General features: G+C 35.5%; 1 protein-coding gene across 1 annotated transcript in view; it reads left to right on the forward strand.

Moving 5' to 3' along the window:
* Nucleotides 1-4,767: 4,767 nt before the first annotated feature.
* Nucleotides 4,768-13,580, forward strand: part of LOC130916207 (cyclic nucleotide-gated cation channel beta-3-like) — a 58,127-nt gene continuing 49,314 nt past the window's right edge. Inside the window, exons 1-11 of the mRNA XM_057836725.1 lie at nucleotides 4,768-4,943; nucleotides 5,407-5,488; nucleotides 5,608-5,635; nucleotides 5,710-5,755; nucleotides 5,837-5,927; nucleotides 7,142-7,161; nucleotides 7,241-7,346; nucleotides 7,423-7,447; nucleotides 7,525-7,615; nucleotides 7,802-7,932; nucleotides 8,028-8,091. Coding sequence (XP_057692708.1) covers nucleotides 5,408-5,488; nucleotides 5,608-5,635; nucleotides 5,710-5,755; nucleotides 5,837-5,927; nucleotides 7,142-7,161; nucleotides 7,241-7,346; nucleotides 7,423-7,447; nucleotides 7,525-7,615; nucleotides 7,802-7,932; nucleotides 8,028-8,091 — 683 coding nt within the window. The 5' untranslated portion in view covers nucleotides 4,768-4,943; nucleotide 5,407. The remainder of the gene's footprint in view (nucleotides 4,944-5,406; nucleotides 5,489-5,607; nucleotides 5,636-5,709; nucleotides 5,756-5,836; nucleotides 5,928-7,141; nucleotides 7,162-7,240; nucleotides 7,347-7,422; nucleotides 7,448-7,524; nucleotides 7,616-7,801; nucleotides 7,933-8,027; nucleotides 8,092-13,580) is intronic.

Below are 13,580 nucleotides of genomic sequence, written 5' to 3' on the forward strand. Positions count from 1 at the left end.
TACATAGGGCCTTGAGCCTTGCCCGAGACCAGTACTCACCGAGACCAAGACCCCAAACCTTTGAACAGTTGTGTGTGTGTGCGTGTCGTGTGTGTGTGTTTGTGTGTGTGTATATATATATATATATGTATATATATGTATATATATATATATATATATATATATATATATATATATATATATATATATATATATATATGGCGGAAAACACAGACAAGACTGAAAAAGCTGTTTCTGCTCTTGCACTCCTCTTTAAAATAAGCTGCTGTATTTTAAGCCAAAACAACCATTATGTTTGATGGAACAATATGTCTATATGCTGCCATAGCAGATTCATGGCACACTAAGCCTCCGAAGTATTTTTAGCTAGTCCGTTTTACCCTGAAAATCCCCGTTTACAGACATTGCACAACCGCTTTTGTTTCAACCGTCATAAAAAGAAGGTAAGTAATTCTATTTATTATTCAAAATGTCAGTCATTTTTAGCTTAGAATCAATAATCGATGTCCAATATTTAGTTTAATTAAAAAAAAAAAAAAAAAAAAAAAAAAAAAAAAACATTTAAAAAATTATTCACTCGCATATTTTAAACTTTTAAGCAAATTACGTCACTGAAAAATTTGGCGTCTGTAAAAAAGTCACGGATATCTACCTCATAACTATCGCTTAATTGTATTTTTTTTTTTTTTTGTTAATATGAACCGAACGAAATAATAGGTAAATAATTAGTGCAAAATAAATCTGTATTGGCTTATACGAACTTTCACACTTGCTGTGAATTGGAATTAATTTATTCGAAAAATTCATACAGATTAATGTCACGCTAACTCTGATGCAGGTAGGACTTTCAGTAGAAAAATTAGTGGTGTGTTCCCCACCTTCACAACATTGACGTCTTTTTTTACATTTCTTACAGTGGCTGTTGCTGGCGGGAAAAGAAATTCTAATATCCCTCGTCTTCGAAGGGGGCGGAGGAGTCATCAGTCAATTAAACATACATTTGAGGGGGGAAAAAATTGGACCGGCACATTCAACAAGTGAAAAGTCTGAACATAATGAAAGTACTGTAATTTACTTAATAATGGTAGGGTCATTTCTATCCTTACAACATATGGGTAGACAATCTAAATTACCTGTAAAACTGAAGTTCTAATGCAATTAAAGTTGCTCAAAAGCTGGTGAGGACAAATTGGGGATTCTGAAAAGTTGGTAGTGTTATGTCCCTACGGTCCCCATGCAAACCTACGCCCTTGGTTGAAAGAACAATATGTCTATATGCTGCCAAAGCAGATTCATGGAGTATTACGTCCCGAACTATTTTTAATTTGTCCATTTTAACCTGGAAACCCCCGTTTAGAAGTCACGTAACTGCTTTTGTTTCAACCCAGCTATAAAAAGAACGCAAGTAATTATATTTCTTATTCAAAATGTCTGTCATTTTTAATTGTTGTCTAATATTTCGTTTTAAAAAAATGACTTTAAAAAATTATTCACTCAAACAAATTACATCACAATGAAAATCTGTGTCTGTAAATAAATCACGCGTATCTACCTCAGAACTTTGGTTTAATTTTTTTTTTTTTTTTGGTACTGTCAAATTTTCCTCGATATGTTAGCTGATAAATATACAATCCAAACAAAGAAAAACTGAAGAAGAAAAAAAACGTTTAAAAGGGTAAATATATGAAAAAGAAGATCTCGAACACTCCTTGATGTCTGTGATTTCTGCATCGCGACCCTTGTTATATTACCATGTTTCACCCATAAAATATATACATATAACATATATTTACCCTTTTAAATGTTTTTTTTCTCTCCAATTTGTTTGGATCGATTATTTATCTAACATCGGAGAAAATGCGACAGTAACAAAAAAAATACAATTAAGCGATAGTTATGAGGTAGATATCAGTGATTAATTTAGAGACACCATTTTTTCATTGTGACGTAATTTGTTTGAGTGAATAATTTTTTAGTCATTTTTTTGAACGAAATATTAGACATCAATTAATAATTCTAAGCCAAAAACAGACATTTTGAATATGAAATATAATTACTTACTTTCTTTTTATAAAGTTTAAAATATGCGAGTGAATACTTTTTTAAAAGTTGTTTTTTAAAATTTATTATAAACTACATATTAGACATCAATGAATGATTCTAAGCTTAAAATGACAGGCATTTCGAATAATAAATATAATTGATTTCCTTCTTTTGATGGCTGGGTTGAAACAAGCGGTTGCGCGACTTCTGTAAACGGGGGTCTCCAGGGTAAAATGGACTAATTAAAAATACTTCAGGTGCTTAATGCACTATGAATCTGCTATGGCAGCATATAGACATATATTGTTCTATCAAACACATCCGTTCTTTTGGCTTAAAATACAGCAGTTTATTTTAAAGAAGGGTGCAATAGGCGAAACTGCTTTTTCACTCGTCTCTGTTTTCCGCCAAATACATATATTTGAACGTATATACGGTGGTATGTAAAATATCTGAACCTTTTGGAATGTCTCACATTTCTGCATAAAATCACCATTACCAATCACCAAATGTGATATGATCTTTGTCAAGATTCCTGCTTTAAGTAAAACCACCCTAACATTTATAGCTTTTCATTTTTTAACAAGGATAGTATGTAAACAATGACAGAAGGGAGAAAAATAAGTAAGTTAACCATCACATTTAATATTTTGTGGTTCCCCTCTTTGACAGCAATAACTTCACCCAGACGCTTCCTGTAGCTGCATATCAGTCTGGCACATCGTTCAGGAGTAATCTTGGCCCATTCTTCTCTACAAAGCTGCTGTAGTTCAGTCAGATTCCTCGGATGTCTGGCATGAATCTCTGTCTTTAGGTCATGCCACAGCATCTCAATGGGGTTCAAGTCTTTGACTTGGTCACTCCAGAATGTGTATTTTCTTCTTCTGGAACCATTCGGAAGTTGATTTACTTCTGTGCTTTGGATCATTGTCTTGTTGCAGCATCCGTCCTCTTTTTAGCTTCAACTGTCTGAGAGACGGCCTTAGATTTTCCTGCAAAACATCGTGATAAACTTTTGAATTCATAACCATGGGTGGTGATATCGTATATAATTGTAATATAAAAATGAAATAGTATATTTTTTTGTTTTGACCGAATTTTTATTCTTTCAAATCAAACTAATAAAGTTGAAGTGCCAGTCTTGACGCTGTACCCCACTGGCAAGTACAAAACTTTTGGCAGTCAAGATTGAGACATGACCAAGACGCTCAAAATGTAATTGTTGAAATTATATCAATTTTTCATTTTCAGCATGTGCGCTGTGACTGTCCATTGTGAAGCAGTGTTGTATGTCTTTGCGTCACAGTTCATCAGGATTAGCCTGTCACAGATCATCCATGACAGCTTGAGCAGCTTTCTCTTCCTACTTCTTCCTGTTTTTCTTCCTGTTGTCACTGTCACTTTTGTGTGTTTGACTTCCTTATTCTACTTCAATGCTTGCATGCCCAAATAAAGAGTCTGTCCCTCGTGTCATCCAGATGTTGAGCTAAGATTGAGCCCAGCATTGCGGCGCCATCTTCCAGCCGTCGACCTGTTCTCACAGCTTATCCCCTCCTGAGCACATAATGGGATCTGCAACCTTCCTCTTGTTACCCCTGCAAAGCACTGGGAGCTTTGAAAGGTGACCTACTGGACTCCAAGAAGGTCTTTCTACTTGACACACACTTTCTTACTTACAATTTACATTTAGCATGCTGCTAGATGCTTATTTGAAGGTGCATCTTAATAAACCGAAATATTGAGAAGAAATGACATTGTTTGGTTTACTTTATGCAGAGAGACAAATGCTTTAAATAACTTACTTGGGGTCTGACTGTATAAAAAAAAATTATGTGTATGTACATATTCATCTGTTGTATGTACTGTATTCTACTGGATGATGTGAATAAACCTAACTAAAAGACAAGTAAATTATAGCAGCACGTTGTCTAATAACATTATTGACTCCCTCTACATTTCTTGTATTTCGGTCATACAGTTGGCTTGATATACTAGTAGCTCATGGCTAGCCAGTTCGTTAATTAAAGTCCCACGTCACCAACGGGAGAAGAAAATGGAATGAGGATTGGATGTGTTATTATGGAACAAGGTACAATCACGCAGTGGACCATTGCGGGGATGGAAAACAAAAATACGCCCAAAAGTGTTCTTTCTTTGTTCAAATTTTAATTTAAAGTGATTTTTTAAGTTGAAAATCACATAAAAAGACAATAGAACTGGTATAAATTGAGAACCCTAGTTTTTAAACTGTCGCACTATTAGCTCACACGGTTGTTCACAAAGTGGCAAACCTCAATCCATGCTCCTTCATAAACCCAATGATGACACAGACCTGTTTCTGAGGAGCCTATGTGGAATCATCCAAAAGTTGCTTTTGCAGCATTCGTCAAGTTTCTCAGTTTTTTGCAGCCACTATCCCAGTTTTTTTTTTTTAATTAAAAAAAAATATTTTTTTTTATTTCTGGTATCCAATTCAAAATGAGTGAATATTACCCCTATAAACCACAAAAACGTTAATCAGTTTGAACAATAAGTATCGTGTCTATGTAATATATTCAAATGAATATAAATTGAAAAGGATTTGCAAATCATTGCCCTGTTGTCGCCCAAACTTCATTGCATTTGGGGTTTGTAGGAAAGATAAAGACATTACAAATGGACGCCCACATCTACCCGGTATGGGTAGCAACAGTTTGCTGTGCTCACATGGGATAACGTCCTCATAACACTTTACTCATCCTCAATCTGGCTCCAAGTCCAGGATTGGGCCTTAACCTTCAAATGGCGTTTCCTAATCCAGTTAGGCTCAGGCAGCCGTTGTGGAAAATCCCTGCAGAGCAGCGTCGCACCGTGGATCTCGTCGACCCCAGCGGCATGCTGGGTCTCCTGTAGACACTCAGGTACGAAACTAATATGTTTGTTTTTTTAAATTGATGTTGAAATGACTGAGTACAAGTACTACCAGACTAGAGAGTGGCTTCTTCCCGAGAGGTGGGGCAAAAATCCAACAAGATTATTTTACCAACTGGAAGAAGGTGATATATTCATAGGCTTTCTATTACGAACACAAATACAAATACAAACATATTTAAATACTCTACTTCTTTTTAAAATCCTCTTCAGAAAATGAGTGTAATTTATTGTACCATGTTATTTTATTTTTGCTTGATTAACATCTTCAATTTTTGAGTAACCATTATGATTTTAAAACATTACCATCACAATAATTTGCTTCATCACTTCTCCTTGGCTCCACTGAAGGGCTCTCTCTCAGCCTGTCTAAATGATCATCATTATCGTTAATATTGAATGTTGACAAAGGGCTTGCTTGCTTGCTTGTGTGTGTGTGTGTATGTTCCACAGGATGTTTAACTGGGTAGTGAAAGTTGTGCCCCATCCACCTGGGTCTCCTCATACAGATGCAGATATCAATAATCCTACTGAGGTACACACACGCATACACACACCCGTTCAATCCATAATGTACGACTGTATGAATAAATGGATTTGATGAGTTATTTACGTAATTACTATACTAAATATATTCACTTTTCTCTGTCTCAGATTAAACAGGAACGATGCAAAAGAGATGGTGAGCATTATTACTAGACATTTGGTATTTCCTGTGTGGGTAAAGATTACTCTAAAATCAATGCTTTAACACAGTCAAGAGTCCTCCACTGAAGAACTTGGGTGATGCGTCAGATGACAGGTGATTTTTTGTTTTTGTTTTTGTTTTTTTCAGTCAAAGTTTACATAAACATGCTGTGTTCTCTACACACCTCTCCTGCAGCCAATCCCAGGCAGGGGTTTTAGGTTGGCTGTCCAATGGCTTTGCTAGCGCCTTGCCTCAACCTGCTGGAAGCCCCCACCTGGACAGCAAGGTGAAGCGTTCAAATTTTCTAGTCAATGAATGAATGCATTTATCAGAACCTGATCAGTCCAGTCCTTAAGATGACCGAGCAACATTAGTTCTCATGAAAATTTAATAGGGTAGACAGACACCATGCATTTCAGCAGGAAGAATTTCAAGAAAAGGAAAACGCATTATTGAATTTTTCTGATGTGTATTAGTGGAGAAAAATTGAACTAAATGTCAGTATTTCCAGGAATTGGCCATCATAAGTAGTGGCAGCCATTTTATCAATGTCAGTCCTTTTTTAGCCAATCAAATAGAAGTAACCCAGAAGTATCCGCATCCTTCCTTTTGACATCAGTAGCATTATTACCCATCTCGTTCCATACACATTTTAGAGTGTATCAGAGTTTATGTGCATGGGTAGAAATGACGTCACAAAATGGCTATGCTCATACAGTAAACTCGTGTTAAAACTAGGAGTAGGACTGTAATGTAATCATTACGATAAATTAACTTCTAAAATTAAATAAATAATAAATAACATTCACAAATTTCAATCACAGATTGCATTCCAAATGCTAAACCTTTGTCAGTGCACATTTTTTGGTACACTGACTAAATTCACACATACATTAGCTTAGCTAACGGCCAACAGCCCTACCAAAGGAAATCCAATTATTTTAGCACGTTTCATCAAAGATACTGTTTATGGATTTAAAAATGTGGGGTTATGCAAATATTATAATGTCCTAGTCTTTACATAATTCACCCACATAGTTTTTGCTAAGGTTACTTGGAATTTTTTTTTTTTTTGGACCAATGAAATGTTCGGAGAAAAAAAAATGGTCCTAAAACTTCTACTAAAATTTTTACTTTTTTTGCCCAGATGATTGCTTTTTACTACACTTTTTGAATTAATTGCATTTTTTTCCAGAGTATGAAGTATACAATTTGCTTCATTCAGTCACTGAAAACCCTTAAATTTGAAATATGTACATTTTTGGGACAAATATGTATGCAATTAAAATGCAGTTTATCAAGAATAATTTATTAAATAGCAAAAATTGAGTCCCACCTTGAGTTAAAAAATTTTCAGCGGTATAAGAAATTTGCGATTTTCATACTTGTATAATTTGAGTAACCGTCTTTCACATGGAGGTCATTTATACTTGGTTTTGTCTGTTCCATTAAGCAGAAAATCATTAAAAAATATAAGTGTTTTGTTTTTTTCTCCACCAGTCCATAGGAGATGGAGAAAGGTGAGTATCTAATCAATAGAGTGCATATTCCGTGGATGTTGTTAGCGGCTGAAGTTGTTAGCCTGTGTCTTCGTTTCAGGACGGGAGTGATGGGTTGGGTCACGCACAGCCTGACCAAGGTGCTGCCGCAGCCCGATGACAAGTACAGAGAAATCGATGAGGGCAACCAAGAGGAGCACACAGAGGTGAGATCCAAATCTGTACTTTTGAACAACTTGATAATGCATCACACGCTTCAAAAACGGATCGATTCTCTTACAGGTGTATGAAGTTGCAACAATGCCAGGTATGCCTTTCTGTTTTATGCAAATACTTATTTTCTGCTGCATTACAACAAACAACGTCAAAAATATGTGTGTCCAGATTATGACCCGCTACCACACATCCCAGTGGTGGAGATGGTGTCAGAAGATGAGGCAGAGGAAGACGACAGTCAATCTACGTTCCCTCCAAAGTGAGTGTCTCATTTACTGCCATTGAGATCTGGCAGTGAGCGATCAAGTTTCAGTGCTATTGACGGCGATAGACCTCCAGTCGATTTGGATTGGGAATGGTTGCAGAGAATGATCGAATGATCTTGGATCAGACGTCTACGGCAGCCAATCATTTAACCGAATGCACCTGTCTTTCTGGGCTTCAGCGTAGTGACATGGATAAAGCAGCAGATCCCTCAGCCGGTTCTAATACCAGCAAGTTCTGTGCCCCTTGAGCCGAAACCCAAAAAGACTCCCCGCTCATCATTGGACAAAAGTACATACTTTAAATTTCTTGGTGGGAAGACTCAAATTTTAAGAGTTGATCACAGTTGACTCAGCAGTTTCTTCACTGACTCGCTTTGTTTCCATTTCATGTCTTTTCTCTTGCAGTTCTTTCTCCACCACCTGAATCTCTCAGTGGAATCTCACTGGACACTGATAGCAAAGCCTCAGCGTAGGTCGCCCTTATTTTCTCTTATACCTTGCAAAAACATTTCCAAAAACTTAACATAGGTTATATATATATTTCACTTGTTGTCAATGCAAATGTACTTGAAAAATTGAAATTATCTCCCAGTGCAGAAAATCAATTTTAATGACTTTGATTCCATGAATTAAAAATATCTGGGCTTTATAAAAAAAAAAATATATATATATATATCAGGGCTTATTTTAAGCTAATATTAAGCTTAAACATACTTATTCAAACCAACAAATCAAGGATGCTAAATATTTTCACAAGCTTAAATAACTTATTGTCAGCAACAAAACAACTCTGTTAAAACTAAAAAGCTAAGATACTTTTTTTTTTAAACATTCAACAGTCTAATTTGTTGTTTAGAAAAAAAGCTAAAACACTTATTGTAAGCAACAGATAAATGCAAATATTCTCAAAATTGCAAAGCAACCTGTTTATTTTGTCACAGTCATACCCTTGAAAACAGTTCTATGCGTTATTTAAGCACCAGATATGTATGGTTTTAGGAAGTTTGAGCTGAACCGTATCAAAATTTGTTGATGTACTTTCTTAAAAATAATATTTCTAGCAGTGCCTTATACACTGCTAGAAATATTATTTTTAAGAAAGTATATTGTTGAACACACTGTAAGAAAACATGTTTTTGTTGCTTCATTTTAGTTTAAAAAAAAAAAAAAAAAGACAATCTTTCTGGTTTGCAATACATACACTGCAAAGACACACCTCCTTAAAACTAGCTAAATTTCCTTGTTTTCAGTGTAAATTTACTAGAAATAGGGGGAATTAATTGCCAGTGCTTCAAGGAAATTTTACTCACTGAGATTTCTTGAAATAAAAATAGCTATCTGAAAATAGGTTTAACAGACTTATTTTAAACAATAAATTAAGTATATTTCATCCGAAAAAAAACATGTTTGTCAGAAATGTTCTTAATTTAAATAAAAATATTGTTCAAAACATTATTTGAAAGCATTTGTTTCTAGATTTAGGTGAAAAAATTACCAACTTTTTAGATGTGTGGGCTCAATAGGAACAAATAGTATTACTATTACTGTAGTACAGTGGTATGAAAAAGTATCTGAACCTTTTTGGAATTTCTCACATTTCTGCATAAAATCGCCATCAAACATGATCCAATCTTTGTCAAAATCACACAGATGAAAATACAGTGTCTGCTTTAACTAAAATCACCCAAACATTTATAGGTTTTCATATTCTAATTAGGATAGCATCAAAACAATGACAGAAGGGGAAAAATAAGTAAGTGAACCTTCTGCCTAAGGAGACTTAAAGAGCAATTGAAACCAATTTTTACCAAACATTTTAAGTCAGGTGTGTGCCCAATCACTGATGAGTGGCTTAAATCTGCCCTACCCGCCATAAAACACACACCTGGATTGTCTGATGTGCATCATGGCTTGGTCAAAAGAGCTGTCTGAAGACCTGCGAGAAAGGATTGTTGATTTGTCTGAAGCTGGGAAAGGATACAAAACCATCTCTAAAAGTCTGGATGTTCATCAGTTGATAGTCAGAGAAGTTGTCTACAAATGGAGAGAGTTTGGCACTGTTGCTTCTCTCCCAAGGAGTGGACGTCCACCAAAGATGACGCCAAGAGTTCAGCGCAAAATACTCAGAGATGTAAAAAAGAACCCTAGAGTGTCTGCTAAAGACTTACAGAAATCACTGGCACAGTCCAATATCTCTGTGCACACAACAACATCAATTATATGTAAAACTATGGCCAAGAATGGTGTTCATGGGAGGACTCCAAGGAGGAAGCCACTGCTGTCTAAAAAAAAACATTGTTGCTCATTTAATGTTTGCAAAAAGACACTTGGACACTCCACAGAGGTTTTGGCAAAATAATTTGTGGACTGATGAAACCAAAGTTGTATTGCTTCGGAGTAACACACAACGCCATGTGTGGAGGAAAAATGGAACAGCTCACCAACATCATGAGACAGCTCCAGAGAGCTCCAGAGGGAGCATCATGATATGGGGCTGTTTTGTTGCCACAGGGCCTGAAGAACTTGCAATCATTGATGGAAGAATGATTTAAAAGTTTATCAGGATGTTTTGCAAGAAAACCTGAGGCCCTCTGTAAGACAGTTGAAGCTAAAAAGAGGATGGATGCTGCAACAAGACAATGATCCAAAACACAGAAGTAAATCAATTTCAGAATGGTTTCAGAAGAACTAAATTCAAGTTCTGGAATGGCTAAGTCAAAGTCCAGACTTGAACCCCATTGAGATGCTGTGGCATGACATGAAGACAGCGATTCATGCCAGACATCTCAGGAATCTGACTGAACTACAGCAATTTTGTAGAGAAGAATGGGCCAAGATTAGTCCTGAAAGATGTGCCAGACAGATATGCAGCTACAGGAAGCGTCTGGTTGAAGTTATGGCTGCCAAAGGGGGTGGCCACAAATTATTAAATGTGATGGTTCACGTACTTATTTTTCCCCCTTCTGTCATTGTTTGCATACTATCTTCATTAAAATATGAAAACCTATAAATGTTTGGGTGGTTTTAGTTGAAGCAGATACTGTTTTTTCATCTGTGTGATTTTGACAAAGATCAGATCACATTTAATGGTGATTTATGCAGAAATGTGAGAAATTCCAAAAGGTTCAGAAACTTTTTCATACCACTGTACTTAAATTTAGTGGAAAAATCTGACACTTTAATCTATTAACTAGTCTTTAACACTCAAAACAAGATGGAGAAAACTATTTGACTAGATTAAAGAAAAATAATCTGATCAAGACGTTATAAATTTGCACTGTATTTAAGAATAAAAAGTAGTCTTGACTTCAATTAGCAGAATAATTTTACACATTCATCGATTGAATAGTATTTAACACTAAAAACGAGACAGAAGATAGTGTTTTGACTAGATTTAAGAAAATATCTTACTAAAATGTGATAAATTTTCAGTGTTTTTAAGTGGTTAATATAGATACACTGAAAATTCGGTGGCTGAGGATTTTCTGCCGAAATGCGACAAAAAATGTGGTTTGGTTCTGAAGCACTGAACCCTAACCTTACCCCTAAACCCAAACCCTAACCCTAATCATAATCCCTAACCCTAATCCCTAACCCTTGTCAACAAAATTATATTGCTGAAACTGAAAAATTTCTTTAGCGCAAGCAATAAGCTCAGTAGTGCGCACTTCTCGAGTGAACTCACTGTAACTTTTAGTAAGCACTTACAGTGCAAGTGCACCAGCAACATTTACTTGTCACCTTTAGATTTTCTCTCTTCTTGCCCCCTTTAGCTCTCCTCGACTGTAAGTAAGCACAACTAAAGGGTTTCAAAATGATCCCTTCAATCAAGGGCGTAGGTTTGGTGACCTCAACATTGGTAGGGACAATGTAACATGAATATATTTTTGCTGGAGACCGGACATTATTAAGAGCAAATAGATGGGTTGAACGGGGGTCAGAACTACAAACCTAATTAATTGATAGGCTAAACAATCAATGCAAAATTAATCTGCATTGACTTATACTAACTTTCATGTGTATTGGTTCAGGTGATACATCGTCCGATTAAAACGTTTGCCTTCCAAAACTACTAAGAAAACATTTTTGATATTTATACGCAATTTAAATTATATTAATGCACGATAAATACAAACTTCTTAATAATCTCTTAACTATCCAGGAATGCAAAAAAATAAACATTTGTTTTAAGACCACTCAGCATCGTCTAAATAAATAAATATAACTGAAAAAACTTCTTAGTCGGGGATTAAAAAAATAAATAAAAATGTAGCTTTCTTTCAGGTAAAACAGTACTGTTTTTGTCCACAAGCACAGCTAAACTCAACAAAAAATGAAAACTTTTTCCTAGACTATGATTGATGGATGATTATCTGAAAAAAATGCCTGCATAGGCTGCAAATAAAATATTTTACAATTAATAACGTAGAAAATAAATAAAATTTAAATAAATGCAAGTCATTAGCCGATCAAACGTGCATTTGAGGGGGAGAATAGACCGGCACATTCAGCAAGTGAAAAGGGGTAAATGTAAGCCTGAACATAATGAAAATAATTCACTTAATAATGGTAGGGCCAATTCTATCCATACAACATATGGGAAGAGTATCTAAATTACTTATATAACTGAAGTTATTATATAATGCAAATAAGGTTGCTTAAAAGTTGGTGGGGATACTTAAACTTAAGCATCCTGAAAAGTTGGAAGTGTCATGTCCCTACCGTCCCGATGCAAACCTACGCACTTGCCTTCAATTACCATCCGAAAACACAAAAGCAAGGAAAACATCAACAAAATATCATACAAATAATGCAAGTACATTACAAAGGGTGTGTCTGTGAACCAATAGCAGATTATTGTCGGCATTTGAACATACTTTTTATTCTATGGTGGGTCAAGTTAAATATTTAATTTTAAGTTTTATCTTATTTTATGTTGTTCGTTGTTGAAATGGTAATGAAATAATTATTGCCAATAAATACTTTTGTAATTCTAAGCATTAAGATTTCATGTTTAGAATAAATAAAGGAAATTACAGAAAATTAAAAATGTGAATAATAACTATAGATAGTATATATATTCAGTGAGGAGCAGAAGTATTTGCACAACTTGCAAAATCACAAGGGGTGCAAATACTTCTGCTCCTCACTCATGTGAAAAAAATAGGACACCCCATTAAATATTCAGTTCTTTGTTAAGAAATGTTCACATATTAATGTCTCTTCTTGTTTTTTTTTTTTTTTTTTTTTAATCTCTGGAAAAGAACATGATTTAATTGCAGGTAAACAACAAAAATTAACATTGTTTTACCAAATTTATCAACAAAAATGCATATTCTAACTGAGGAAAAAGTTAAGACACCCTACCAACTAATAGCTAGTGTTACCCCCTTTGGCAGAAATAACTTCAGTGAGACGCTTTTTGTAACCATCTACCAGTCTTTGACATCGGTCTGAAGAAAGTTTGCACCACTCCTCAATGCAGAATACTTTCAAAAGTGACAGACTGTTGAAGTGAGAGAAAACGCCATTGTGAGATCAAAGGAGCTGTCTGAGGCCTTCAGAAAGAAAATTGTAGACGCTTATGAGTCTGGTAAGGGATTTCGAAAGATCTCAAAAGAATATAAAATCAGCCATTCCACTGTCTGGAAAATAGTCTACAAGTGGAGGACGTTCAAAACAACTGCCAACATTCCCAGGTCTGGCCATGCAAGCAGGTTCACCCCAAGAGCAGACCGCAAGATGCTAAAAGAAGTCTCCAAAAACCCTTAAATGTCATCATGGGACCTACAGCAGGCTCTTGCTACTGTTGATGTGAAAGTGCATGCCTCTACAATCAGAAAGAGACTTCACAAGTTTAACCTTCATGGGAGGTGTGCATGGAAGAAACATTTGCTCTCCGAGAGGAACATGAAGGCCAAACTGAGGTTTGCCAGAGTGAATGTAGGCAAAGACCAG

This window comes from Corythoichthys intestinalis, chromosome 5 (genome assembly GCF_030265065.1).
Source record: "Corythoichthys intestinalis isolate RoL2023-P3 chromosome 5, ASM3026506v1, whole genome shotgun sequence".
Taxonomy (NCBI): Eukaryota; Metazoa; Chordata; class Actinopteri; order Syngnathiformes; family Syngnathidae; genus Corythoichthys; species Corythoichthys intestinalis.